The sequence below is a fragment of the Dermacentor silvarum genome, chromosome 11 (assembly GCF_013339745.2).
Source record: "Dermacentor silvarum isolate Dsil-2018 chromosome 11, BIME_Dsil_1.4, whole genome shotgun sequence".
Classification (NCBI taxonomy): Eukaryota; Metazoa; Arthropoda; class Arachnida; order Ixodida; family Ixodidae; genus Dermacentor; species Dermacentor silvarum.
In genome coordinates, this window is record NC_051164.1 from 49,062,957 (window position 1) to 49,090,824 (window position 27,868).

A 27,868-nucleotide genomic window follows, 5' to 3' on the forward strand; every position below is an offset into this window, starting at 1 on the left:
TCAAAAAGTTGTTTTGGATGATGGAGTTTATCTTCTGCCCCAGCCTAAAACAGTTGGGGCTGCGGCTGGCGCATGAAAATGCACGCCGCCTGATCAGCGAGAAGCTTAAAACGAAAAACAGTATTGCTCAATCATGGGAGCAATAAGCAAATGTCTGTGCAGCCATTACTCAACCAGTGCATTTTATTAACATCGGCAGCTTAGTTAAAACACATCGGCAACATCAGTTTCAACACCATTAAAACATACGACGGAGAGACAGAGCGAACACTCGCTATCTGCAATCAGCTTCACTAACTGCAGGAAAAGGAAATTCAGTATAATTTCATTAATTCGACTCTGGTTAATTATGTTTTTTTATTAATTTGATCCCAGCTGAAGGTCCCGCCCCGGCGCTCATGCATTTCTGTGGGCACAAACTTTCGTTATTTCTACCCTCAAATTGGCTTTTGCCAGATACAGTATAGACCACTTATAACGTTTATAGTGCAGGACTGGATATAGTGCGGTCTTTTCAGACTCGCGTTAATTTTCCCATAGGAGTCCACGTATACCCGTATCGCTTACAGTGCAGTTGCGGGAAACGAAATACCGGTTACAGTGCGGCTGCCTGGGAGTACGGAAGTCAACGGAGACGGCGAACGCTCCCCTGAAACGGGCGCCCAAGGAGTGCTCGAGGAAGAAAGAGAGACGAAGTGGAGGAGAAGGGCATGTTGTGCGAACGGACAGCCACTGAGGCTGAAACCAGAATCTTGAGTGCGAGTCGTGAAATATCACACCGCGCATAGCGAGCGAGGGCCACGCAACTGCCAACGCGGGCCAACGCTCGCTTCACGATAACGGCAGTAAACGAAACTTCAGGGAGCGGGTGGCACAGGCACAGCACGGCGGAGGGCGCACGCGGAGACCGTGGAAAGTGAGGGAGGAGGGCAGCAGGGAAGCAGATTTCGCCTCTGCAACTCCGCCGCTTCGGTGGCTCTCCTCGCCCTCCCTCGTAGCTCCCTCAATTTCGACTGTCACCGTGCGCGCCCGCCGCCGTGCAGGCGCCGCCGCTCCAGCCGGCCCGGCACCAGCTTCCCGAAGTTTCGTTTTCTGCCGTTATCAGGAAGCGGGCATTTGCCGGCGTGGACAATTTTGTTGGCCGGCCTGGGACAGCGCCGCTGCTTCCCTCTGCGCCGTAGCCGCAGCGTGCAAGGTCAGCACGTGACTAGAAAGTAGAGGAAGCATAAAGGAGAAAGAAGGGTTCACTGCGATTTTCTACGTGTGGCCACGGTAGCGTGGCTGAGACGTCGGCACGTACACGCATCTTCCAGCGCAACGCAGAATCGGCGATCTTGCCATTTGAGAGAGGGTGAAATTTCCGCCGCATTTTCTTTCTTTCTTTTTTTGTTTTGTTCGCGCGCAACATTTAGGGGTCTCTCCTAAGCTTTTACTCTATGGCGGTGCCGGAGCAATGCCAGTCTGAGGCGCCGCCGCATGATTTGGTTCGAATTAATGAGATTCGACTGTAAGTTGACTGCAAACGTTCTAGCTGCATTCCTCGACTGTCGCATATGCGTGGCGGCTCGGTGCACATGTTTTGCATATGTGCGGGCCTTGAAAATTGTTGCTTTGGTTATAGTCCGGTACCGCTTATAGTGCGGATATTCGCGACTCCAGCGACTTACGTTATAAGCGGTCTACACTGTAGTTGAAACTTTACCAGTCAGCACGCACGTGCCTGACCTCTATGATGATCCGATAGTGACCCCTTTAGTGGCACCGTCTGTCTTAGGGAGCTTAGGGGACAGTGAATGCGTTGAACACAAGTCATCTCTTGTTGAAAATGCCTATTTTTGGCCCGCCCTAGGAAGACCTTGATCCAACGAATGCGATGTCTCCTGTAAAGGCTGTGTGCAGGTCAAGCAGTAGATAATGCAATTTGTGTGTTGGACTGTTTGAAAAATTACTGTTTAGTTATTGCTCGCTTATTAAAATATTCATACTCCCTTAACCAGAAGGTGGGGGTGTGTTAGTATCAAAATTGTCAAATACAAATCAAATTTAAAAATAATGATATGCTCATGCAGTATTACGAACTTGGGTTAATTTGTTATGTTGGTACATTGCAATTACATTCTGAATGTTAAAAAACTAAACTAGTAAGCCGTTACACTAAAACTTTATGTATTTGGGTCATGCTAACTTGGAGAATTTAGTAATTCCCACTAGGGCTGTCCTCGCCAGCCTGTTCCTTATTATACTGCATCATATGCCCATGAACATGGAGGCATTTGACCCTGTGCCAGTTGTCACTTGTCGCACTTGCTGTCAAGCAATAAGCTCCGAATTAAAGGTGGCACGGCAAAAAAAAGAACAAAAAAAAAACACGATTGCACTACTCCCTAATGCGAAATTTGAATGCAGCTCTATATGTGTTTTTATTTCGCGATATATTGGCTGGCAAGGACAAGCGGTCTCGTGCGGCCTGTTGCAAACGGAGCAAAGTGTGATGCGACTTCCTCGCTAATCTGGATGGATGGATGGATGGATAGATGCTATGAGCGTCCCCTTTCAAACGGGGTGGTGGGTTGCGGCCACCAAGCTCGTGAGAGCCAGCGCATGGGTGGCGCGTGGGCACGATTCACAGCAGCTGCCACCGACAGTCTTCCCAGACAACACGCGCTACTCTGGAGCCATCTCGTAGCCATTGTCGCCGCACTACACATTTCTTCTCATGCTTTCGCCATACCCTCCTCCGCTTTCCTCGTCATGGTTTCGCTGCACGTTCCTCTCCGCTTTCCTCCTCACGCCTCTTCGCTCTTGCCACTTCTTTCATCCCCCGCTGCCGCCGCATTTGCTTTTATCTTTTGCTATGCTCGTTTGCTTGGCTACGCCGGGAACTGTTGACGCTTGCAGCATGAACGGGCGCCTAAGAGCTGCGCTCTAAAAAGTGCCCCCTCTTTGTCTGCAAACTCATGCCCCTTGCTGAGAGGCTGGCTTTCCTGCAAAGTTTGTACGTTTAGTGGCTAAGTGTGCTTTACAGGTGAAATTTTGGTAGCAGCACGAAATGGTCACGAAGTTCAACACAAGATCGCTCACAATATTCTTACATTAGATAGAAATCAATGCTAAGAACCATGTTTGCTCCTGCACAGCCAGCAACATATTCGATTTGATTAGAATATTTGTATCCAACTGAATATTCGAACATTTTCGAGTACGTATTCAAATCAAATACGGATATTAAAAATATAATATTCGATAATATTCGAACTTTTTGAATATTTGCACACCCCCTACTGAAAGGTCATCAGGATAAGCAAGAGCTGGCTGTCAAGACTGGCTTTGACTTTTCATCTCTGTTCTGGGGTCCTTTGTAGATTGTGAAGGACCTGACTCAGCAGATCCTGAGTCTGGAGCTGAGCAAGCGTGTTGCCAAGGATGCTCACTCGGATGGCGGCCTCTGCATCCGGCCTCCTGTGCCACGAACCTATCGTAAGGCCAGCTGCTGCATCCTCTTCCGCAAGCCCCTCGAAAGGATTCTCATCAGGTAGATTTTGCGCGCCCTCCCAGTGAACTTGAGTTCAGTGAAATTGCCATTTCTTGTGCAGTGAGCATATGTAGGGAAGAGGCAGACAGCATTTATGAAGTTCCCCTAGACTTCTGGAGGAACTGCCAAGTGAAGAAAAATGGCCAATCACCTATTACAGAATGATACAAATAGAGCCAAGTGTCAGACGTCATAGTGAATAAAAAGATTTTTCTGTTGTGCTTCCTGGGCACACAAGTGAAATTGCCCATAGTTGTAGCCCACAGACAGGCATGTCACTCTAACTAGCTGTTATGAGCCAAGCACTCATATGCATGTTTGCCACCTTAATCTCTCGATACGATTAGCAGCGTTGCACATAAACCTTTGTTAATATGTACAGGCCGAAAACATACTAACAGTAAAGATGCAGTTGCAACAAATTCGTGACTCAGTTTCTGTAGAATCTGTTGTACGGCTGAACCCTTTTAATACGTTTTCCATTGGACTCCAAGAAAGAAACGTAACACCAGGGAAGAGTATTGTACGAACATGCTGCTAAAATCACGCGAACGCACTAATATTAAAACAAAGACTATGCACGGCTCAGCCTCCAAAGGATTTACAGTTGCCGGATGATAATGTGGGCTCGATGGGGACCGCCAAAATATCATATTTGGCCAAGCATGAGTGAATTGTTCGAAAAGTGGCTGGAAAAGGTGGGTTGTATTCTCAGGGGATCGTCACTTTCGGGGATACGTTAGCTTTTGCAGGATCTCGCTTGACTGGCGCTAAGACGCATAGGCATCTACGAGTGACAGCTTTCTTGCCATCCGGTGCTACGAAACTGATAGTATTTCCGAAAGTGATTGCCCGAGAATATGGCCCGAGTTTGTCAACGCTTTGCTGCGGCCACACACGCTTGCCAGTGACCTGGTCAGTCCGTATTTCGACCATTGTCATGCTGTTGCTACAAATAGACGAAAGTACAATCAATGCATAACTGAACATAACCGAAGCCAACCGAGTTGCAATAGCTGAATGATCGCAGGTTTCTTGTAACATTTATTGGCACTTCCCTCATGTAATCACTGCCCTCATCTGTGCTGGCATCGAGGGTGGAATTGGCGCCACCTGAAACTGCTCGAAGATATCATTCGGAAACGTGTCGCTATTAACACGCAAGTGAAAAACGCTGTATGTGCAGAACTCGCACGACAAACAGCAAATGCAACTTTTCAACACTTAGCAGCTTGGCTTGGCTTGGCATGTTCTGCAGTTTGGGTGTGTTCGGTGACCATTGGATCGACTAGGCTTCGCTAGTTTCGCTTTCAAGGAGGAGCCGGTGACATGGACGACGACATATTAAAACCAAACTATAGCTATTTTTTCTTGTTTCTGTGATTAGATTGCCGCACGGTCGTGCAGGACGAGTCCTAATATCAAGAGGCGTGCTGTGAGGTGTCATGTCATGTCAAAAGTGCAAGTTGGCGATGGTCGAAAGTGCGCAGACATAGGGTGTCTAGCACGGCCAATTGACGATTTCGTTTAAGATTTTTTATGTTATATATGGTACAATTTATATTTTCTTATAATTAAGCACTGAAGTCGCAGCGATGACATATCAGAGAGGATTCTGATACATAAGTGTCTATGAGCCTTTTGCCGGCAAGGACTTTAGCAACGTTATACTCGGTAAAACGTATGAATGAGGAACATATTAGTGGGGTACTACTGTATTGGCAGACTGCTTAAACTGTAGTGGCTTGTCGCATGCCTACCAGTTAATGCATGCCATGAACTGCCACAGTAGCCCAGTGGCTATGTCGTTGTGCTGCTGAGCTCAAGGTCACAGGTTTGATCCCAGCTGCAACAGCCGCATTTTGATGCCGGCCAAAAAATTTCATGTACTTAAATTTAGGTGCACATTAAAGAGCCTCAGGTGATAAAAATGTCACTTAGAACCCCAGAATTTAAAATGCATGCCGTCATCACTTTATGTTAGGAGCATTGCCTCGACTCACAGTGTGACTGATGCCATACTTCATTTCATTTCATTTTATTACCTTAAAGACCTCCTGCGGGGTATACATAAGGGGTCGGATTGCCAATTATTACAGCATCGCAGATCTTCTGTGTACCTTTTCGGAAAGTAGTGAAACAGGTCTACCAATTATTCCAGCTTCGGCCCGGGCCTGAAAATGCCTGGTACGTTCCGATAAGCATTGGAAATGCACAAATCTTTGTGGTGGCCTCAGCAGAGAACACAGCCACCGGCAGGCGCACCTCTACGACCTGTCGCCACCGACGCAACCAATGGTGCTCTTACCTGTCCCTATGGTGTTCTCTCATACTCGTGATTACACAAATGGAGGAGGCATGATCAAGGTTCTAGTGACGCTGATGTGCGAGAGTTGAGCATACATGCAACAGAAGACTTGACCGAGCTACGCAAATTGCTGAAATGGCTGTTGCCCTTTCTCTAATTTCTACAAAGGCATGAGAAGATTCCGAAGGACATTCTCAGCCCCGTTGTGGCGCTCATGGACGTGACACTGGCGCATCCTCTCCTGCACACCACTCCGCATCTGCACCGGCACTCTAGCAGCAGCGGCAGCGGCTCGGCCGCGCGCAAGGGAAACGGCATCACTACTGTCGTGGACCCGACAGGCCAGCTGAGCCGGTATCTGCACCATCGGCGGTGGATCTGGACTGTGCAGCGGCTCCCCAGCGTGCCCCTTCCCCTGCACGCCATCACCCGTATCCTCAAGACGCTGGCCAAGTGAGTGGGGTGCAGTCGATAAAAGAAACTGAGCCATTTGGGTACAACTGCGCGATGTAATTAACAGAGTGATAAAGACAAGTATGAGACTGAGAAGCACTTCACAAGCACTGATCTTTACTCATGATCTATACTGAAAACTTGTTTAAATAATTTTACCTCCAAATGCAAATTTCTCTTTAAAGCTTTTAAGAAAATATAAAAATGTGAAAACTCAGTTGAAATCATTCAAGTGAACGATACAGAAACTTGGTTGAAGTGATTCACCTCGCAGATAAAATTTCAAGGCATAATATTAGCAATTGCCTTTGAAACCAAACGGTAATACAATAGGTGGCACTACGTTCACGTAAAGTGTGCACCTGCATATTACTTCTTCCCTGCACAAAAGTACAGTGAAGGCTTCCTGCTACATTTAGACTTAAGACTGGCATAAGAAAAGTACGAAGATTAAACTGTCTAGATAGATTGGCTCAATCATTCGAAATATGGTCTTTTTTTGTGAAAGAACTGGCCACGGGAAAGGCTACGTGAAAGAACTGTCCAGCGGGTCTTTAATGCAAAGTTTTTTCATTTACGGGCTGTCTAGAGAAAATGTACTTTGCCTTGTGCTACCTCGAAACACAAACTGCCTCCTCATTTCCATCTTGGCAGCTGATAAGTATCTTTTCTTGCTTTGTGTTTCTCTGCACAGGATGCGTCTTGAAGAAGGCTTTCATTTTGCCCACTCAAGCTCGGGCATCTTGAACATGGCCTTGGAGATTGAAATGAAGGTAAGCCTTCAACACAGTTCTTTGTATTTTTCATATCTTGCTGCCTGATGCGACTGGTGTGGTCATGTGACTTGCTGCCCTTAGGTGAAACTGGTGTGATGGAAACAGAATAGTATGAAGTATGAAAGGAGTAGAGGCTGATGATTCTGTATGCGGTCATCTGAAGGTGACTGCTTTTTTTTTTTTTTTTCGTTGAGAGTCAAAAGGTTGGACAGTGGGACGGAATGTGCACTGTGGTTTCATCACTTCCACAAGAGTTGCATTCTTGTGGCCTTTCAGTTACTACAGTGGCCTCTCGGTTAGTTAGACCACATACTACAGTCGTGGGACCTTGGCTGCAGGCCTCTAGTGTGCACAACACCACCACAGGGCTGATATGGTTCTCGAAGACAACTGAACTAGACGGGCGCTTGTGACTACCATATTTTCAGGCTTATAACTTGCCCCTGCATATAACCCCCACTTGTAGCACGCATAGAAAAGAAAAAATATATCCTCGCTTATTGCCTGCACATTTGACAGTGCAAAGGTGCACCCAAGCGACACGACACATTTGCAAACACACACACGCACGCACGCGCACAACACACACACACACACACACAATTATTTTACATGTTCCCTTTAGCAGTGATTTCATGCCCAATGCCGCCATTCACTCACTGTCATTGCTCTAGCCAGCACTATTGCTTGAACCGCAGTCATCACTGTTGCACAGAATTTTGTTTTCCACTACATCCAGGAAATGCTGATGTAGCATTTCTTGAAACTTCTGCATACCATCTCCGCTGTTATTGCCTTCCATGCACCGACACTGCATTGGCACAAACATGCAACATCAGGTTCTCAGACAGGGCCTATTGGTGTGAGGTCGTAAATGTCATCCCTTCGGCGTAAAACACTTCACATTAGCCCTTAAAAGTTTGTTAAAACCTTGTAACTAGGAGTGTGCAAATACTCCAATATCACGGAATCCAATCGAATAGTGACCGTTCAAACAATTCGATTCGCGAATCGAATATCTACTGTTAGATTATTCAAATATTCAGTATATTTGACGAATTACCCGAAATGGTTGGTGCCTTAATGCGTGCAGCATTTTAACGACACGCAGTCACAGTCGGTATGAGGTTCATCGGTCAGCGGGACCCATTGAAATGATAATGCGATGTGGATAGAGGGAACAACGATAAAAGCAGCTTGTATTTCGGAAAGCGCGAAAGCATGTGCATAGGTCAGGTCGATTAGGTACTAGAAGGCACGCCGATTGTATTGACCTGTTCACACACACATATTCACGTAGTTCGGAGCTTTCTGTCCACAAGTGAATTAAAGTGCACTGATGAATTTGGTACGCATGCGCGTGGACCCAAACGATGCTTCAACAGCCGTCAGTCAGGCCATTATAGGCCTAACCAGCGCTGCTTTATCAGGCATCAGCAACTGAAGTTACGATTCGGTGCTGAATCGATGCAGATCTATTCACAGCAGCTGCACGATACTCAGAAAGCTGGAAAAACTGCCTCGCCAGTGAAAGTGAGTGTACAGGAACGGTACATGAACGCAAAGCACCTCCACCAGGTGTCACCTGGTAGTGATGGTCAAGAACACAGTAGCAAAACTGTGAATTGCGAAACTAACTTTTTGTTGGGTGAACCTGTGCCCAGAAGAACAGGCTACACTCAAAGCACAACGACAGCGGCAAACACAGTTGGCGATCGTCGAAAATCTGATCAGCGGGTCGAGCGCATCACCTTTTATGCATGAGTCATCGAAGGTTCCAGAGTAATCGCTGGTGCGCGCCGTGTCTTCCAGAAAGTGCAACACAATTCGCGTCGCGCATACAATCAGATTACACAAGCTTCGATGACAACAGACAACGGATAGAACCATCGATAACATTCCAGTATGTTTCAATCACGCAGGCGCATCTTTCGCTGAGCAATAAGTTGTTAGTGGGTGAAATGCAGGCCCCGAGAAAAGGATAAATAAGTACGCATGTCAATACCGTGTATACGGAGTGAGCATTCATCCGCATACTGACTTACCTTTTCTCCATCTTACCTTTCTTTCCCCAAGATTTTACTGATGTTACTGTAATGCAGAATTGTGTGATTAGTTACGGCTTGCTTAGAGCACACATTAAATGGTGTGCACTAAATTAATAAAAAGCAGACTTGTAACAAATTACACGCAATTAATTGCTTGTAATTAATGAAATTTACTGGTAGTTTTGTAATTGATCAGTTACTTTCCTAAATCGGTAACACTCACTGTAATTCATTTGCTCTTTCCAGTAACCAATTACATGGTATCAATTACTTCATATTATCACAATTACAGATGCTATCAAATTACTTAATTGACGAGACTAACTGTAACTGGCGACGTAGCTTTGGGCTCTTGAATTTGGCGGGAAACACAGTAGAACGCCCACGGTCATGCCCCACATCAGCCTCTCGATTGCGCATGTTTAGACAGGTAAACCGCTGCGCTCATTATTTGTTTACTCGTCTTAAGGCCACACCATACCATTTCCCACAAACTGAACCGGTGCTTCTATGTCTCGATAGTGATGGCCACATCGGAGTGGTGCCACGGCTGCTGATTTATCAGTAGATCTATGCTGATATTTAAAATTTTCTGCTGATTCAGTGATAAGGCGTTTGTATCTACTGATTTTTTGTCTTTTCTACTGAAAGGAAATCAAAAGCTGGTACTTTTCCGGTACGAGTTTATTTTAATGCGGGTTGGCACAGCGACGAGCACATTCTTGCGTTTCCAGATTCTCAAACGTGGCGCTACGTATGTTTTAAGAGCAAAGATGGGGAAAGAGTGAGACGGTGAATCAGTGTGAGTGCACTACTGTACCCCACAGCTATGAAACCACAACCAATGACTATTTTACTGTGGCGGTTCTAGTGCCTGCCCTGTGCTAAAAGGGAACTGGAACCCTCGCTTACTTACTTCCTAGTTCTGAATAGGGCAGTATTGCACGTGTTCTGTGCATGCCACCTGTGACAAGCTGTGTGACATGTCACATGCCACATGTGACCGGTCACGTCACCCACTGCGTCGAATCAATTCACGCTCAGCGTGAATTCGCGATCAATTGAGCATGTGCACTTCATTTAGAGCTCACCAGAGCTCACCACCATTAAAGCTTTCAGGTACCAGCTACCATCTGACGCCTTTGAATAGTCCATCGCGAGGTCTTGATTGTTTTTAAATCTGAGCTTGATTATGCTTTCGGGATCTCTGGGTTTTCTCAGAAATGTCGCTGGAAATCACGAGGCCATTTTTGTACCATTTCTTAGAAGCTACAATGCTACATTAGAATACTATTATAGCCATTATAGCGTATGCTTCATGGTGCCTCTCATATTTAATTAATTTACAGTGCAGAACAAAAAGGGGGAGCTGCATTTTTATTGCCACATATCTTTTCTTTCATCTCAGAATACGGTGACAGGGGACTCCTCAGAAGCCTCTTTGCTTCCATGTGTGGTGCAGTACATGCTGTTTCCTCCTCACTCGAACACCACTATCCGGGAGAGGTGAGTGCACTTACTGTTAACTTTGCATATACCCTTAGGTAAGGGCTGAAAAGAAGAGAAAGAAATGCTGTAAGCAGTAATAAAACATCACATGTCTCGTGATGTTGCTTATTCTGCTTCCTTTTCATCTGAGCTCGTGCTGTATTTGCACTGAGCATTACGTGGCCTAACTTTAGTGCTGCTGTTGTCGTCACGTCGTCGTTGGGCCTCCATTTTGTCATTCCATCGTCATTGTCATCGTGCCATCATCGCTGTTATGCCACCACTATCGTCTCTGTAATTGCATTGCCAGAGTGCCATTGTCATCGTGTTTTCATCATAGTCATGCCATTCTCGTTACGTTGCCATACATGCTGCCATTATCATTGTGCCTTCATCATTTTCATGCCGTCATTATTGTCATTGTGCTGCCATACTGCCATCATCGTGCCTTCACCATTATCATGCCACCATAATTTTCATTGTCACCAAGCTGGCACTGTGCCCCTGCAGGGGTGCACCAGCTGCGCCAATTGCGCCATTTTGATACAATTTCGTATTTTTGCGCCACGCTGTGGCAAAACCGCGATATATGTTGAAATTGCGCCACGCTTCACCAAAATGCCTGACTGGCCGCGAAATTTCTCGGTTACGCTAGATTTAGCGGGGAATAAAGGCCGCATTGGCAACTTGCAGCTTGACATGCCATTACAGTACCAGTAGCGCAGACGAGATCCAAAGTGCCCAGACGAGACATTGGCGTGTTTGATGGTGGGCGCCGAAGAATATTTTCGCTGCTGGTTGCAGCGTGGCATGTTGTATATGCAGTAAAATCTCGCGGAGATGCGGAGTGTGCGTTGCTTGCAGTAACGAAAGCAATTCGCCATTGCCGCGTTGACTAAACAAGGTCCACGCCGTATCTGTGCACGCGGTCACGAGTGGAGCGGGTGCGAATACTCCGCGGGAAACTCGCTTATACGGTACAGCAAGCCACCCGGCACTGACGGCGTGAGCTTTGTAGGCGATGCAATGCACAAAACTAGTAAGGGTTCGGTTCCACGCGGCAACAGGCACGACTGGTAATGAAACGGTGCCGATTTTCGCTGTACACCGCCGAAACGCCAAAAGATTGTCAAGCGGTCACTGCATGTTTCGACTACCGCCGGAACGTCGCGACATATCGTCAGAAAAAAACAAAAGGGAACCACTCGCGAAAAAATGCATGTGTACTTTCCACATGTTTGGCGGGAAATGTTGCGTGCAGTGCACTGCTGGGGCGCTGATCGAGGTCGTTGTTCGGAGCGCGCGTTCAATTTTGCCGGGTGCGGCCTAGGTCAGCCGTGCGCGGTGAAACTGAACGCGCACTCCGAACAGCGATCTCCGATCGCGCCCCTGCCCTCACCTACGCTGCTAATGTGAATTACCGTATATATTTGCGTAATGAACGCACTTTTTTTTTCCCAGAAACCCAATGCAAAGTTGGGGTTTATTATGTGGGGTAAATTTTATGGCGTTTTATGAGTAAGCGTTCTTTGTGAAACTGCTCCAAATTTGGAATTAAGTGCTCCAAAACGGTGTTTTTTTTTTTCCGTAACCTGCTCCAAATTTGGATTTCCCTGCTCCAAAAGCAAGATTTTCCTGCTCCAAAAATTTCTCCAAATCCTATTTTGGTTGTTGCACCACTGCCCCTGTCATACTGCTTCTGTCATGCCATCATCATGCCTTCACCATTATCATGCCACCATAATTTTCATTGTCACCTAGCTCTCACTATGTCCCTGTCATACTGCTGCTGTCATGCCATCATTGTGCCTTCACCATTATCATGCCACCATAATTTTCATTGTCACCAAGCTGGCACGTTGCCCCTGTCATACTGCTTCTGTCATGTCATCATTGTGCCTTCACCATTATCATGCCACCATAATTTTCATTGTCACCAAGCTGGCCTGTCATTACTGCTTCTGTCATGCCATCATCGTGCCTTCACCATTATCATGCCACCATAATTTTCATTGCCACCAAGCTGTCACTATGTCCCTGTCATGCTGCTGCTGTCATGCCATCATTGTGCCTTCACCGTTATGATGCCACCATAATTTTCATTGTCACCAAGCTGGCACTGTGCCCCTGTCATACTGCTTCTGTCATGCCATCATCGTGCCTTCACCATTATCATGCCACCATAATTTTCATTGTCACCAAGCTGTCACTGTGGCCCTGTCATAGTGCTGCTGTCATACCATCATGACGGTGAGATTTGCTTCTGGAGTGGATTCTTCCCACTGTGTGCAGCCTCTCGGATGACGAGGACAATGAGATGGAGACGGCGGAGGCAGACGGTGAGCTGCAATTGGTCAGTGAGTGCTGGGTGGAGCCACAGTGTGGCGTCGTCGTAAACTGCCCCGTCTCCAGCTCCTACCTGGATGGCAAGCAGTACACCGAGATCCCAAAAGCTGTGAGTGCCCTTCTCATGGGCAGGGTGCATGAATGTCATGCGTGTCTTTCTTGACTTGGCAAAGTGCGCTGTTAGGCGAACTGGTGAATCCGGGTGTTAGAAACGAGTACAAAAAAAGCTGCCAGACTTCAGCAATTTCTCTGGTTAAATGATTTGCCACGACAGCAGTGGGCTTTTGCAGTAGGCACTGCTCTCAAGATCAACTTCTTCTTAGTGATGCATACACCGTCGCTTTCGTCTGCTACATTATTGCCTGTTACGGTCTCCGAAATACGTGCAAGGGCACCACCACTCTCATGGTCTGTGGTGACCAAAACCTTGTACATACAGTCAAACCCGCTTATAAAGAAGTGGACAGTTCCTGCGAAAAGTGGTCGTTGTTTCAGTAGTTGGTTTTATGTGGACTTGCCCTTCAAATCGCGCAAAAAGTAACGACACTGTAGCTAGAGTTGGCAGTTGGCGATGCGACTGCCACTTTGGTCTGAAAATAAGATTTTCAGGCCCTTAATTTTTGTTGCTGGCATTTTTCCGCATCTAATTGCAAGTTTATATTAAAAACATCTAAAGAGCGAAATGCGGTGTTGTAGCCTCTTCAAAATGGCGCCTGCTGGTTCCGATCACCTGCCATTTTGAAACTACAGTTGTATCCGCCAGCATTTTTTCTTCGAGAGTTTGTGATATATTTTACTTTCAGGGGGACATAAGTGGATTCTGCATACTATAGCGAAGCGTTCTAGTTGACTGGAAGCGGAAACTATTGTGGCATGCCGACATTTTGCAAAGATCTTGCCTTTATGGCACAGGCGCCAAGACCACGGGCGCTGAGAGCCGTGAAGTTACATACTTTTTGAGCCGCTTAGGCCGAAAAAAGTGTGAAGTTCGACAGGTAGAACATCATTGGAAACCGTTATCAACAGCATAAACAAGGTGTCGGCGAACTGTACCAGCCGGCTCTTTGCAACTTTGCATGGCAGCAGCGTGTTGTGTGCCCAGTTTGGTCGCACTTCCGTGCTTCAGAACTTTGCGTGCACCCTCTTTTTACAGTGACCGGGTTTAAAGTGTTCGTTGTAACAGTACGGTGCTTTTGAAAATGTTTGTTACATATGGATGCAACTTCAATAGGCTGAATTGGAAAATCGTAAATGCCGTGAAATGGAAGGGTTATAATCAATATGTTGTTATATCTGGGATCGTTATACTGTGGATTCAACTGTATTACCAAGCACAAATGTTATATGACAGCCTGTTGGCAACCATGTCTTGCTCCCATGTGCCGACTTTACAGGGCTGTGAGTTCAGGTTGTGGTAGCGGACTGTTAACTGTGGGCAAGCACCCATTTGGCTATACTCAGTGCAGTTTTCTGGCATTCGGTTAAACGAAGGGTTCTCAAACGTTCCGGCCTTGGAGGAACCCCACCAGCTTGCCCCGAGTGCCGCAGAGCACTTCCCATCTCCCCTTTCGACCGATGTACTTATACAAAGACTGGAAAGACTAAATTAGCTTAAAAAGTAATGGAAAGAGGGGGCCTTGCTGCATGCTCAATACTAAAGTTAATGCATATACAAGCAGCCTTTCTTTTTACCTGTGCAGCTTTGCGCATCATTATGCAGCGCACGCCGACCATATGGCTTCTGTTCTAAATTCTGCTTGCCATAAATGGAGTGTTCATGCAGATAAAGAGTCAGATGCACAGAAGTTTTATTTTATTTTGTGCAAACAAATGTTATGAGCCACTCGTGGTGGGAATGGTTTTGGATATACCGGTCGCAACTCTTAAGTCTAAATGCCCGCATCGCCCGGCGAATCGAAACACTTGCTGCGCGTTTTTGTTTTAAAACCACCACTGTTCGGTAGCAAGTCACCCTGTATTGAAACTGCGCTTTGCTTGAGCCTCAAATAACACGTAAACGCGCCCCATGTGTCAGTTATAATATGCCGTTTAAATGCGGCCAGTGTCATCCCTCAGCAACAAGAGTCGACCAGGCAGACAAACGGCTCTCATCTTGCAGAACTTCCGAGTTGATTCCCGTTCACGTGTTACAAACTGTGTTTGCTAGCATGAATTAAAAGCACTCAGCGTGTGGCCACCATAGGCCTGCAGGTCGTACAATGATGAGTGTTGTGCGCCGATTGTAGGTGGGTCTCTCGCTGCTCGCAGACTACCGATGTGCAGCTGTGGCGTGCGATGGCTTTGCTATATTGCAATGCGAAATTTCTTTTCTAAATTGATAAATTGTGTAAGTGAATGGGGGAAAATGTGGAGAGGGTTGGATTCAGTCTGACTGCTCGTGAAACCATAAGTTTGAGACCCCTTGTAGAGCACGGGCTCTGGCAACTTCATCTATTTCGGACTTAGGTTTTTTGGAGCAGCGGTACTGCAACAGTCACCAAAATTCAGACGTCAGAATTGAGACATGTATCAGTGACCTACCAGTTTTGTTTAGAAACTGTAAATTCAATATGATTAAAGTTGTGGCCTCAATTTGATACGGCCTTGATTGCTTGATGTGATTGATGCTGATTGAGGCTGTAGACAAAGGTGCATAGAAGCATATGCATTAGTATCACGCTTTCATATTTTGGGCGGAACTGTAAATTTTTTTCAAAATAGTTTAATAATCCACTTTAATTCAGTTCACTTTATTTCGACACCATAATGTTGAGGACCGCGACAAAAACCTTTGCGTGGCTTGACGTGGTCCACAGCCCTTTTTAACAGGCAATGGCAGAGCAGAAGCTGGAGTGTTACATATTCAATGGATCAAGCACAGTCCAAATAAGAATACAAGTGACATACATAATGCACATATGGAATAATACAAATGAAATAGAGAGAGAGGGAGAGAGAAAAAAAAAAGCTCTAATTCCGATTGCACATTGTACAGTCAACATTGCAGAAGTCAACAAATGTATCAGCTGATACACTCTGCAATGCATAATTCAGCAAATACATGCTCACAAAATACACATTTATTAGTTTTTTGTGTGTGGAAAAAAAGAAAAAACAATAGCAAATATTGCACAATGTACATTTTGTTTAGACAAGACGAATTGTCACTGCAAAATTTGGTAATCAGTCCTTGCCTTTGATATCGCTTAAGAGTTCGCTGCTGCATATATTTAGCTTCTTATCTCTCAGTTTTAAGTTCGGGACGTTAAGCCCCTTAATTCGTTTTTTTTTTTAACTGTTTTAAAAAGACTGTGTGTTGACCATTAAGATAACAGTGTTGAAAGACGCAAGTCATGCCCTTGATTAAAATAATACGCCTTCAACATACAGTATGTTAGAGAGCATTGGCGGTGCTTGGATCTTGCCTCTTTTGCGTTTCTTGACCACGTGCTCGGGGCCGCTTGGCCAAACTGATACCCGCAGCATGCCCCGTTTATCGAGACCCACGCTTTGTGCGCAACATCGCTCAAGTTGTTCTGGGAAAACACTTGTGCCACGGCGGTCGCCGATAGATTGCGCACTTGGGAACGGCCCCTTATCTTGGAATTGTTCTCTCATGATGCTGCTCTGGGCGGCCCGCGCCAAGAAAACGGCGCTTGCTAGTCCAATCGCTCAGACGTCACGCACTTTTCAGCGGAGATCCGTTTGAGACTCCGGTACCTTTGCACCCAGAACTGTCTTGTGCGAGGGTTGAAGTGGTCCTCAAGATGCGGCGTGGCGTTGATGTGATGCCTCAGTCGGGCACTGAGAATTAAGCGAGGGTTTAAAGAAAGCTGAAATATGGGTCATTTTGAATTTGTTACTTCATATGCATGAATGTACCAATGCCTTATGCTTGCTGATGCAATGCAAACAATAGTGATATCAGGCACAGAAACTAGTATAGCGCAGTTTAGTAGTTGTCTTATTGTGCAGGATCATCAGTTATGCCGTACAATTTAACGAGCAAATATTATTGACAAATGGAAATGCCATACTTATGAGAAACATAATTTTGTCATGCATCATTTGACATAACTGTTTTAATGACTCGGGAGAACAGTGGCAGTACCAAAACAGCAAGCTGGGCGAGCTTATAGATGGTCATAATTAAAACTGACCATTGCAAAATGCGACTCAGATGAAGTCTTACAGTCGAACTCGGATATATCGAATCTGAAGGAGATCACAAAAAAGTTTGATATATATATAGGTATATTTCGATATATGAAATAAAAATTGTGTACAAACATTTTCAAGGGGATTTTACTGCTGTTCGTTTTACGCAATAATTCGTTATATGTGGGTTTGATATATTTGGGTTCAACTTTGTATGGGTGCTGCATTCTCAATTTAGGCATACGTTACCGCATACAGCGAAAAGGGACCGAATGACAAGCACTGACAAAATTAAGTTGCATAGTACCCGTGAACTGCTTCTCTATTTAATGATGTGAGACCGATTTCTTGCTAACACATGAGTCATACATATTCAGACAGTGCAGACAATGGGACGCGAGGCAAATGGGACATGTGCACATGTACATATCTCGAATTCCTTGAATAATAACTTTTAAAAAATTGCATACTTGCCAACTCAACTGAACTTTTTTGTAAGGTTTATCGTTTTACGAATGTTGTGTCAATATTTACAAAAATAAGTTCTGTACACGAAAAAGTTTCCCTCGTCAGTCTTTGAGCCTTTGTTGAAAGTCTTGAGATTCTGAAAAGATGCAAGAGGAGGGCTTGCTTCGAGCAAGTTTCAACAGACAAGTTTCGGAAACCGGCGAAATTGGCAGCAGCAGAGTTGCTGAAAATGTCGACTGTGATTTAAAAATTATGTGTTGCCTGTCAGCCTTTCCTGTTCTAAGTTTACTGATGCTGCTTGTGTTGAGTCTAAAGGTACACTATCATTAATAAAGTGCGTATGCATCCCTTAAAGGGCGTGTGGTCAGGGCAATATTTAAAAAAAAAGTGCACTTCTGTGGTGTCCTGTGAAGCTTTTGACACCTTTTACTATGCTACTCAAGTCTTTGAAAACAGTCTTTTACACCTGGCTGCACAGTCTCTCATTTAGCCGAGCCGACACTCTTTCATGACACAACTAGCTGACAGCATCGTGTGGCTAACGGGGAGACCACACAACGCTGGGAGACAGTAACTTGCATGCTCGAAAGAGCACCAGTCATAATCGCTGATGTTCTTTCCGGCTACTTGTTGATGTGAAGGCATCACCATGTACAAATGCTCTCTGTAGGCAAACAATCACCTGATTTGAGTGAATTCTGCTGGATTGGTGAAAAGAAGTGAATTGTAATGACTCTTCAGATAGAGGCTTGGGCAAGGTGATAATTCATGGCAAATGAGCACAGCATGGAAGACGGGCACACAGAAAATGGCGCCATGCACGTCTTTCTTTTTATTTTACAAAGCCGACGTTTCTGAGCCCAACCAGCTCTGAAAAGAGTGCAGATGCTTACAAAATGTAAAAAAAAAAACAAAAAAAAACACACTTTTTTAAACAGAAAGCAGGCTGCTTTTGTTTGACTTGGGGAGACTGCGATGTCATTACCATAGCCTAAACCTATGTCAGTACCAAGAACCGTGCCTAGACTGCACTACTTTAGTCACTACCGAGAAATTGTGCCTGGTTATCAGCGTGAAGAGCAGCCATGGAAACCTTTGAGCAAGCGGACAGGAGGGCACGCAAGAGAGATCGCCAGCTCAAGGTGAAAATTCAGAGATAGGATACAGACTTATTGTTCTCCCCTTGCGACTTTGTAACGCATGGGCGAGGAGGAAAAAGAAAGAGCAAGATACCAGGAGAGCAGCAGCTTTTGCATTGACATTCACCTTGTAGCCCGGGGCTATTGTCGTGCATTTGCATATCAGTTGGCCCTAATGCAGCTTCAGGACATCCTTCTTGGAAACCCAGCACAGACAGACAGAGGTGTGGGAAGGGAGATATCCGAGTTCCCTAAATAATTTACTATAACTCTTGTCTCTACCGACCAGTTTTGGTACCTAGAGGGCGGATGCAATAGCGTTAGCTTGCTTCGTTCCTGCAATCAGGGATGGCTGCCACACGCGAATGCTGCCAGGAGAAACGCGCACAGCATTCTCGTTTTAATATTTGTTTTGTCATTCTGCCTATTCTTATTGCTACACATCAGCGAGTTTCGCTGTGTAATGGTGTCGCGATAATGTTGAAGATGCTGGGTCTGCCATTTCGAGACCAAATATAGAATGCCTCAGTGTTTGCCAACCTTCACGCTTGCTAAGTGTAATCCTCTTATGTGCTAGAAGCGTGCGGTAGGATTTCAGTGTCGAAGATACGTGCCAGTACTTATTTAAAGGGTTCACTTCTTTCCCCCTGTTGGCGAACTTCAGCTGCTCGCTTGCACCGTGGTGCACTGAGAGACAAGCACTATAGCATGTTTCTTTAATTAACTTGACCCTCGACAGTGAGGCTCTCAAGAGTCTTGAGGCAGGGCAAGACGCAAGGGCTCTCAAGGCACGGGGAGGGAGCGGGCAGGATGAGCGCCTAGGGAGGCAATGATAGGAGGTCACTGTGAAATATAGGAGGGAAATTGATGGTCTGGCATCGAGAGGCATTATCTGTTGGCATGACTCAGTTGCCTGTGTATCTTAGACTAGTGTGTCTTTTTTTTTTTTTCTGGTGTTTATTTAAGAGAAAGTGAGGGAAAGGGGGTGGGGTGGGGGCGGGACACTGGTAGCGTTATCTCGTGTCATGCCTACTGTCCAGCAATGTTGTACTGTCGCCTCCTGACTTGACTCGAACACTGAAGACGCATATCTTGCCGCTTCAGTGCAGCAAACATTGAATTCTTTGGAAGGAACGTTCATTAAATATGGCACATTCGAGTTGGCCAAAACGGAAATCTCCTGCACCCTTCGCAGGAGAAGCAAGAAGGCACTTGAGGCCTGTTCAAATTAGGTATGATGGAGGCTGTATGCGTAGGATGTTGTATGCAATAATTGATTCCCCTATGCTGATGTTCTTTTATTGAGATAGCAATTAGATGGACACTCCAAGCGAATTTTTGCCCTCATTGTCGGCGTCGCTGTGAGGTTCTGTATATATATATATATGTAGTATATAAGTATGTGTATGCTATATGCCACGCCTTGCTATATGCTTATACCAGGTCTTATATACTTGACAAAATTATTCCTCAGAATTTTGAGAATGGCAGCCCACTAGCAAATGTCATGAAACAAAGCACCGACAGTGCGTGCTTTTTATCCTAAATCTTCGCAGACCTAAATATTAAAAGTGCGAAGCAATAACGAGCTCAAACCTGAAAATTATGTAATTTTATTGGTGCGGCTGTGCACTACCTCCGGGATTGACCCAAAAAAGAGGTTTGAAACATACCCGATACGGAAAAGGGGTGGTAAAGTCGCAAAGAAAGTCGTTGGCCTAAAGGAATAAACATAAATGAAATTGTCCGATTGCAGGATTCAAACAGAGGACCCCTAGCACAACAGCTCGTTTTTACTTAGTCAGCTTACGCTTACTTCAATTCATACTGCCACTACAGCTATAAGTCTTGCACTTCGTGTATTATTCTAACATGTTGATATCGCAATCATTGCTTCGCCCTTATGGCAAAACTGCGATGTTTTTTTTTTTTTATTGGTGGCCTGTAAGTTCTAGAAATGATAGCTGCCAGTTTTATTGGATATTTCAGCAAGGAGCGTCGGCTTGACGAGATGGAACAAACTGAGACTTCACATCATGAATGCATAGTTCACATCGTCTCACATTTCAAACCAACTGTTGTTTCATCTGTTCTGGCTTTCACGTAGGAGTTTTTGTTGATTTCTGTTGATTGAGTGATCTGCCCAACTGACCTAACTGATTGTAATCTTGCACCTGCGGTATGCAATCTTTATATTTGTGAACTAAAATTTGCATGTCTGTTTTCCATATTTCTGACGTGTTCTGCCCCTCTGTCTGAAATCGAGACAGCTCAGCAGGCTGACATTTTAATTCGCCAAATTGATAATTGATCTGCTGTGGTGGCTTAGTTACCTTATGGTCTTTTGTTGTTGAGAACGAGAATGTGGATTCGATTTGCTGCCATGGTAGCTGAAATCTGATTGGGGTAAAATGCAAGAATGCTTGTGTGCTTAGATTTGGGTGCATGTTAAAGAACCGAAGAAATTAATCTGAAGTCTTCCACTATGGCATCCCTCACAACCCACTGTGCAATTTCACAAAGTTCCACAATTTAATTTAATCTTAATTCAAATTAAGCAATGAGCCTGCTCTCCCCACCTTCGTGCTTCATTGTAGTCAGTAAGGATCATGCACCACGTTTCACAAACAGCATCTTTCATAGCTCATGCATTGCTTTGGGATGTCGTCTTCACCACTCCGTCTAGTCAATGCACTCGGTGAGCTAAACGTGTGTTCACACAGAGAAAGAACACATTTTGTGTTGGCCACAGTTCCAAGGGAGTGCCACACGTGCTGCATCATGCACAGGCACAAGGCTTGTTTGGTGCCACTGCGTTTGCACGCCAGTAAGGCATTACCAGATTCTGCTTCGGGCGACAGAGCTGAGTACAGTGAGTGTTTCATAGTTTGGACAAGCATTAAGAGTCGGTAACCTTGACAGTGTAAATTGATGAATTTTATAGGGGGTTTATTTACAAGCAAGGCTACGTAACAACTGCCTTATCCCAAGAGCGTCGGTCGCTGTCTATCGCTCTCCGGGCTGCCGGACTTCGGTGTCTTCTCTCAGTAGTTTGTGACTCTTTTCCCCGCTACATTCACGCCGGCGGCGAAGAGGAGCCATCCTGGCGGCTCAAGGCGATGCAAGCACAAGAGGGTTGTAGTAGGGCTTTAAGCTGCTCACGCGGACTGTTTCACGACCGCGACAGCGTCTGTCGGTGGGAGGTGTCGCAAGCTCGACGACATAGTTCACCGTTGATGTGCATTGAACGATCCGGTTGGTACCGTGATATTTCGCTGCAAACTTGCGGGAGAGACCAGGGGTCTGGCATGGAATTGAAAGCCACACGAATGAGCCAACAGGGAAGGTAGGGGCAGGTTTAGCCGGGTCAAGGCGCTCTTTTTGAAGACCTCATGTCATGGATGTAAATGATCTTGCTAGTTGGCAGCACTCTTCAGCTCATTGAGCGAGTTTTGAGGCTGGGTGGTATTCGGATGCATCCGGGTGGTATGGAAGTATAGTATCCTGTGTGGAAGAGGGCTCACGTCCGTATAGGAGAAAGAAAGGGGAAAATCCAGTGGTGGCTTGTATGGCTGTGTTGTATGCATATTTCACGAAATGAAGCACCAAGTCCAATTAAAGTAAAATCTTGGTGATATGAATCTCGCGGGGTCGCGTGAAATATTCGTATCACCCAAAATTCGTATCATCAAAAGATACACAAAATCAAGAAAAAATTTATTTTTAGCAGAAAAATTCCTAATAGTGGAACCCCGTTGATACGTTCCTGGCTGTTGCGTTTTCCCGGCTTCTACGTCGCGTTATCGCAGTCCCGACCTAAATCCTACATTGACTTCCATGTATTAAGCTCCCTTTGATACGTCGCCAATCTGTAATTTTCCTGCATCTTACGTTGCGTTTGAATGTGGAGGTCACGCAGATTTAGTGGTGCAGCCAGCTTGTACGTTGCAACAAGCGACCAGCACGTTGCAGATAGGGCTCGGCCGCGCGGGTGCCGTAGCTTGAAAGCGATCTGTGATGTGTGCAAAGTGCGCGCCTGTGTGGGCCTCATCTTCAAAACGATCTGTGATGTTGACAAAGTGCGCCTAGTGCCAGATAGCTTAGTATGTGCTGTGCTTTTGATGTTTAGTTCGCATTGAAGTGAGAGACGGCGTGATCGTCGAATCGCTCGCTGCTGCTACCGCGCTTCCTCACTCCAACGTTCTGACAGCGCCTTTTGCGGTCATCAAGCGAGATGTATTCACGTTTACCTGTGTGCGCTTGACACCGTCCTTGTTAATTTAGTTAGTAAGCGAGCATTTACAAGTTTATACGGCTGATAAAACTATTATCCTTACTTCGTACAGCTGTCTACTAATTTGCTATTGTAATCGTTGCTTCGCCTTTCAGGCGAAACCGCGACTTCTTCTTTTTTCGGTCCCCTGAAAAACGTATCAATGGGGTTCTACTATCCGTGTGCAGTTTCTTCTTGCCCAAGTCGTCAACGATTGCCTTCTGGAAGGCGTAAAAGTGCGCGCATGTGATCACACGAATGTTTTCGCATGCCACTGAACGCCTCAGCACGTCGAGTGCAGGGAACATTTTGGCCATCGGGGCTGCTGCCGCAGTCGTCATTGCTGCAACGGTCCTTGTCTTCTTTCTCACTGGTCAAAGCATCAGCCAGGCTGTGATGTGGTCCGGTCCGCTCGATGGGGGAACCGATGAGAGATTGCGCAACTGCGTGACGTAGCGGGTTGCTTGGCGACTATGGATCCCGCCCACATGCCGTTGTGACAGCTTGTCTGTGCCGGTCGCTCCGCTGGCTCGGCCGCCACCGCTGTTGCACACGCGTTCGTATGATCCGCAGCGGTGCGGCAACGTGTTCATAACAGCCGATATTTTTTGTATTGTGAGCCATGTATCTCGGCCGGGGAATATTACAAATTCGTATCACACCGAAATTCGTACCAGCCGTGATCGTATCACTGGGGTTTTGCTGTATAATGGTCGGAGGCTATGTAGATGGAGAGCATATCACCGAGTGTTCGGTTAAAGCGCTCCGTCAAGACATGGCACCTGCTCTGAATTATAAGGGGGTTTATTTACAAGCAGGGCTTCGTAACAACAGCCTTGGCCCAAGAGCTTCGGTCGCTGTCTCGCGCTTTCCGGGCTACCGGACTTCGTCGTCTTCTCTCAATAGTTCGTGACTCTTTTCCCCACTACATTTTATTTAGTATACCCTCAGAGCCAGAAGCATTGCAGAGGGACATGGTTATGAACAATCAATGAGAACCAATAGAATATTCAGGAGGTTAAAGTATGTACAAAAAACCTAGCTGCTAATACAATGTTATAATGACTGGTAACGGAGGATATAAACTTAAAGCAAATACAAAACAGTGACAAAGTAGTAAGCAGTGGATGGTACAAATAAGAGCAATTTGGGCAGTGTTAGCTAATGCTTGGTTAAAGGAATGGTTATTGTTTATGGCAACAATGTTAGCAGGAAGGTAGTTCCATTCTTGGGATGTGCAAGGAAGAAAAGACATGAAATGAGTGTTTTTGTTACATGAAATCGTCCATACCTTATGATGAGATTATGATAGCTTCAAGAAACTCTAGGCTTGCTTTTACAATGAGGTCACGGGATCAAATCCCAGCCACCGAAGCCTCATTTCGATGGGGGTGAAATGCTAAAACACCCATGTACCGTGCATTGAGTGCACGTTGAAGAACCCCAGGGGGTCGAAATTATTCTGGAGTCCTCCACTACGGTGTGCCTCATGATCAAATAGTGGTTTCGGCATGTAAAACCCCAGAATTAAAAAAAAAAATTGCTTTTACAATTTCATTCAAGTAAGCTAGTAAAACCAACCTCACTGTCTGTACACTAAAACTAGGTCGTGCAGCCACAGTCGTCAGCCACAGTTCGTTGACATGGGTTTTTGTATCAGAACTTGCAGCTCATTGATGATGTTTCATTGAGTCACTGTGTCGCTGTTTCTTGGAACACGTCACTCTCCTTGTTCATGCTTCGCTGATACTGATAGCTGAACAGGAATCACGTGCTTCAGGCTAATTATTGCGCTACGCTTGGCTTATCTAAGCGTTCTGCTGCTGGTGCTCTTCCATCAATTGTCTTCTGTGGGGTTTTTGCTGAATTGATGTTGCACAAAAGCTAGTCTATCAGGTAGTAGCAGGACTACATTGCATTGCATCCTGATCAGCATATCAGTTTCCATGTTGTATTGTTTCATGCACTTGCCGCAGAACAAAGTCTCGTTGAGCAAACAGCTGGGACGTGTGTATCCAATAGAGATTGAGGGCTGCGGTTTTGTCCATCCACTTGAGGGGCTGTTTGTTTGCCTGTTGTTCTCGTTCAACAGTGAAATAAGTGATGTCAGCAGTGATTGTTGCGTGACGAAATCTCTCCTCACTGACACAGAGCAGTGTTTGTTTCTTAGTGGCTCAGCACTTTGCTCTTATGTTTGGAGCATTACATGTACTCTTTAGCTGAGAGAATTACCATGGTGCACATGTCAGTAGCATATTTCTATGGCACAGCACTAAGGTGGCAGTTTGGACAAGTTAGTTTACATTTATGATCTAGAAGCAAGCATCATAAGAACAACTAATTGAGAAAAGTATGAGTGCTGCACGCCAACTGTAGGTTTAATTCGACTGACACAACTCTTCTTGCACACAGATAACACCGTAACACAGTAGTATCCATGACAGCACATGTGCAGAGCAAGTAAAAATCATCACGTGACACATCTGACTCAATTTTTTGTTAAATGAACCTTGAAACCCTATAAACATTAGAAAAAATACTGGCAAGTTCCATATGCATAACACTTTTGTTTATTTTTTATGAGCAATGCCATCATACGTAGGCTTAATGCTGCATGACGTCCACAAATTTTGAATTATGTAATGATATCAAAATAATGTTGATGACAAAATTAGAATATAAGTGCTTGCCAACCTTCACACATTCTTATTGTGGTTCTTTTACGTCCAAGAAGCATGTGGTATATTTTCTGCGACTTGGAAAATAAGTGTCAGTACTAATTTAAAGAAACTGTGAAACATGACAAATTGAGTAAGCTGGCTCTACAACATATCATCATTATTGCACAATAAGTCTTTGCCACACAATTGGTAACAGCTGCATTCCAGTCTTATTGTATGATAAAAAGTTCCATAAAGTATCCTTGCTTATAATAAGTGTTGTGGCAGCTCATTCTTGCTGGCATACTAAAATTGCTTATGGCACTTACTGTTGTCTGCCTAGTCATTCACTGCATCATCATCACATTTGCTCGGGCCTGTACATTGTAGATTTTGTGCTGTATTAATTTAACAATGTCTTTCTGTTTGCTAAACATCCGATATTGTTCTGCTTTGTACCAATGCTGGTTTGATGAATCTCCCGCCGAATTACCATCTTTTGAAAGTTTCATGGATATATTCTTTGCTTATATAGTAGCCTCTTCTCATCTGATCCAAATATAATCTTGTTTAAGCCAAATAACCTACTAAGCGAAACAACTTCGTTCTATTCCTACACAGCAGTTACAAATGTGAAGTGGAAGAAATAGCAGTTACACACAAGTGCTGCTGTTACTATTTTTTTTTTTTTTGTAGAGAGAGGGGAATGCTGATAGAAAAATATGAAGAAAAAAGGAAGGAAGTATTACAATAAAACTCAATACTTTATTTTTGCAGTCTTGTTCAGAAAAGGAAGCAGAAGCATGCCAGACAACATGACAGTATCATCAAGACAGCCTTTTAGGCAAAAGTACTTGTCATTGTAATGCCAACTGAAGTTTCCATTCGTTTATTATTGGTAGTAAAGCCTCCATAATTGTAATGTCTTTATACAAAAAACAGCATGTAAGCTAAGTCTTACTATCATACGCACCTGCCTGTCTTGCAGTAGCTTGTTCACAAAAAGTATTATGTTTTTTAATCACTTATTTCTTTGGTTGCTGAGGATGAAAAACCCTACAACAAAAAGTATTGTTTTTTAATCACTTATTTCTTTGGTTGCTAAGGATGAAAAACCCTACAGCTGTGTAAGCTGCTGTCTTCATTACATCTCTCTTAACTATGAACTTTGCAATGCATCACATTGTAACTGGTCAACTCCCTCAGTTCTGACCAACTCCCGTATACTGACCACTCTGTGGTTTACGCCCCGTGATCGGGTTTGGCATTCTTGCAGCCAAAAAAGGAAAAGGTCCTCGTGTTATCGCTCTATGCATATTCATCATGGAAAGCAATAGCCATAGTTGTTTCCTTTCCACAGAAGGGCCATATGGCCCACAATGTCTCGGCTTCTTTACGCATATCCAAATTCCTGCAAAGCTCTTGCGTCTGCTCTGAGCAGTCGTTTCCGCTCCGAGATGGATCGTTCCTCGCCACATGGTGGCTTGTACAGGGGGGAGGGCAGGAGCCCTCTTTGCCTTATCTTATCAGTGCCTCTCAAGAGGGGCCCGAAGCTGAACAAATTGTGTTATCAGCCGCCTGCCCCGTGGGCTGTTTGCAGTCACCTGTACCTTGCTTCTTCTTGGGTCTGCTGGCGGCATTGGCGGCGGCGGCGCCTTCCCACTGTCTCTCGAAAGAATGTGCGCTGGCGCTCTCTCGAACTGACCTCTGCTCCTTTGGCATCGCTTCCTTCTCGGAGGAGGCACTCGAGATGACAGCAGCTCCTGCGAGTGGCGGTCATCTCCCCTCTCCCATTCTCTCTCTCTCTCTGCATGGTGGACGGCTTCGAATCTGGGTAGACGAGAAGAGGAGGAGGGAAAGGAGTGGAGTCGGTCACCCTCGTCGTCTGAAGCAAGCCGGCAGTATCTCGCTTGCCTTTCCACTCCTCTTTCATTGTCTTTTTGTCCTCTGCCTGTGCTCGCCGTTGGTTCTCCGGTGCCGCTTCTGTCGTTGCCATTCAAGGAAGTCTCCGGTGATTTTTGCGTCGAGTGGCTGCTATCCACCTGATGAGAGCGCTGATTCTCTCTCTTTTTTTTATTTTTTGCTACTACTTGGTGTGCAAAAGAAAGAAGGATCAAGAAATCGGACCAGCAGCCTCTCAACCTGTTCTTGAGGAAGCAACCACTTTGCTGCTTCTGGTATTCTTGTAGTTATCTTGTTTCTTTCTAATCTGCCCTGCG

At 45.3% G+C, this 27,868-nt stretch overlaps 2 protein-coding genes across 5 annotated transcripts in view; one reads left to right on the forward strand and one right to left on the reverse strand.

The window, feature by feature from the left end:
- Window positions 1-27,868, forward strand: part of LOC119433727 (KICSTOR complex protein SZT2) — a 235,877-nt gene that overhangs the window by 32,758 nt on the left and 175,251 nt on the right. For all 4 annotated transcript variants that reach the window (XR_007464166.1, XM_049658168.1, XM_049658169.1 and 1 more), the window contains 5 exons: window positions 3,363-3,532; window positions 6,009-6,293; window positions 6,988-7,066; window positions 10,526-10,623; window positions 12,898-13,060. Coding sequence is in view for 3 of the 4 variants with exons in the window: in XM_049658168.1 (XP_049514125.1) it covers window positions 3,363-3,532; window positions 6,009-6,293; window positions 6,988-7,066; window positions 10,526-10,623; window positions 12,898-13,060 (795 nt within the window). In the remaining variant the exon portion in view is untranslated. The remainder of the gene's footprint in view (window positions 1-3,362; window positions 3,533-6,008; window positions 6,294-6,987; window positions 7,067-10,525; window positions 10,624-12,897; window positions 13,061-27,868) is intronic.
- LOC125941240 (uncharacterized) lies at window positions 16,258-27,757 on the reverse strand. The gene is made up of 2 exons (XM_049658177.1): window positions 27,260-27,757; window positions 16,258-16,755 (listed from the first exon to the last, which is right to left on the reverse strand). The coding sequence occupies exons 1-2, from the start codon at window positions 27,643-27,645 to the stop codon at window positions 16,611-16,613; spliced, it is 531 nt and encodes a 176-aa protein (XP_049514134.1). The 5' UTR covers window positions 27,646-27,757; the 3' UTR covers window positions 16,258-16,610.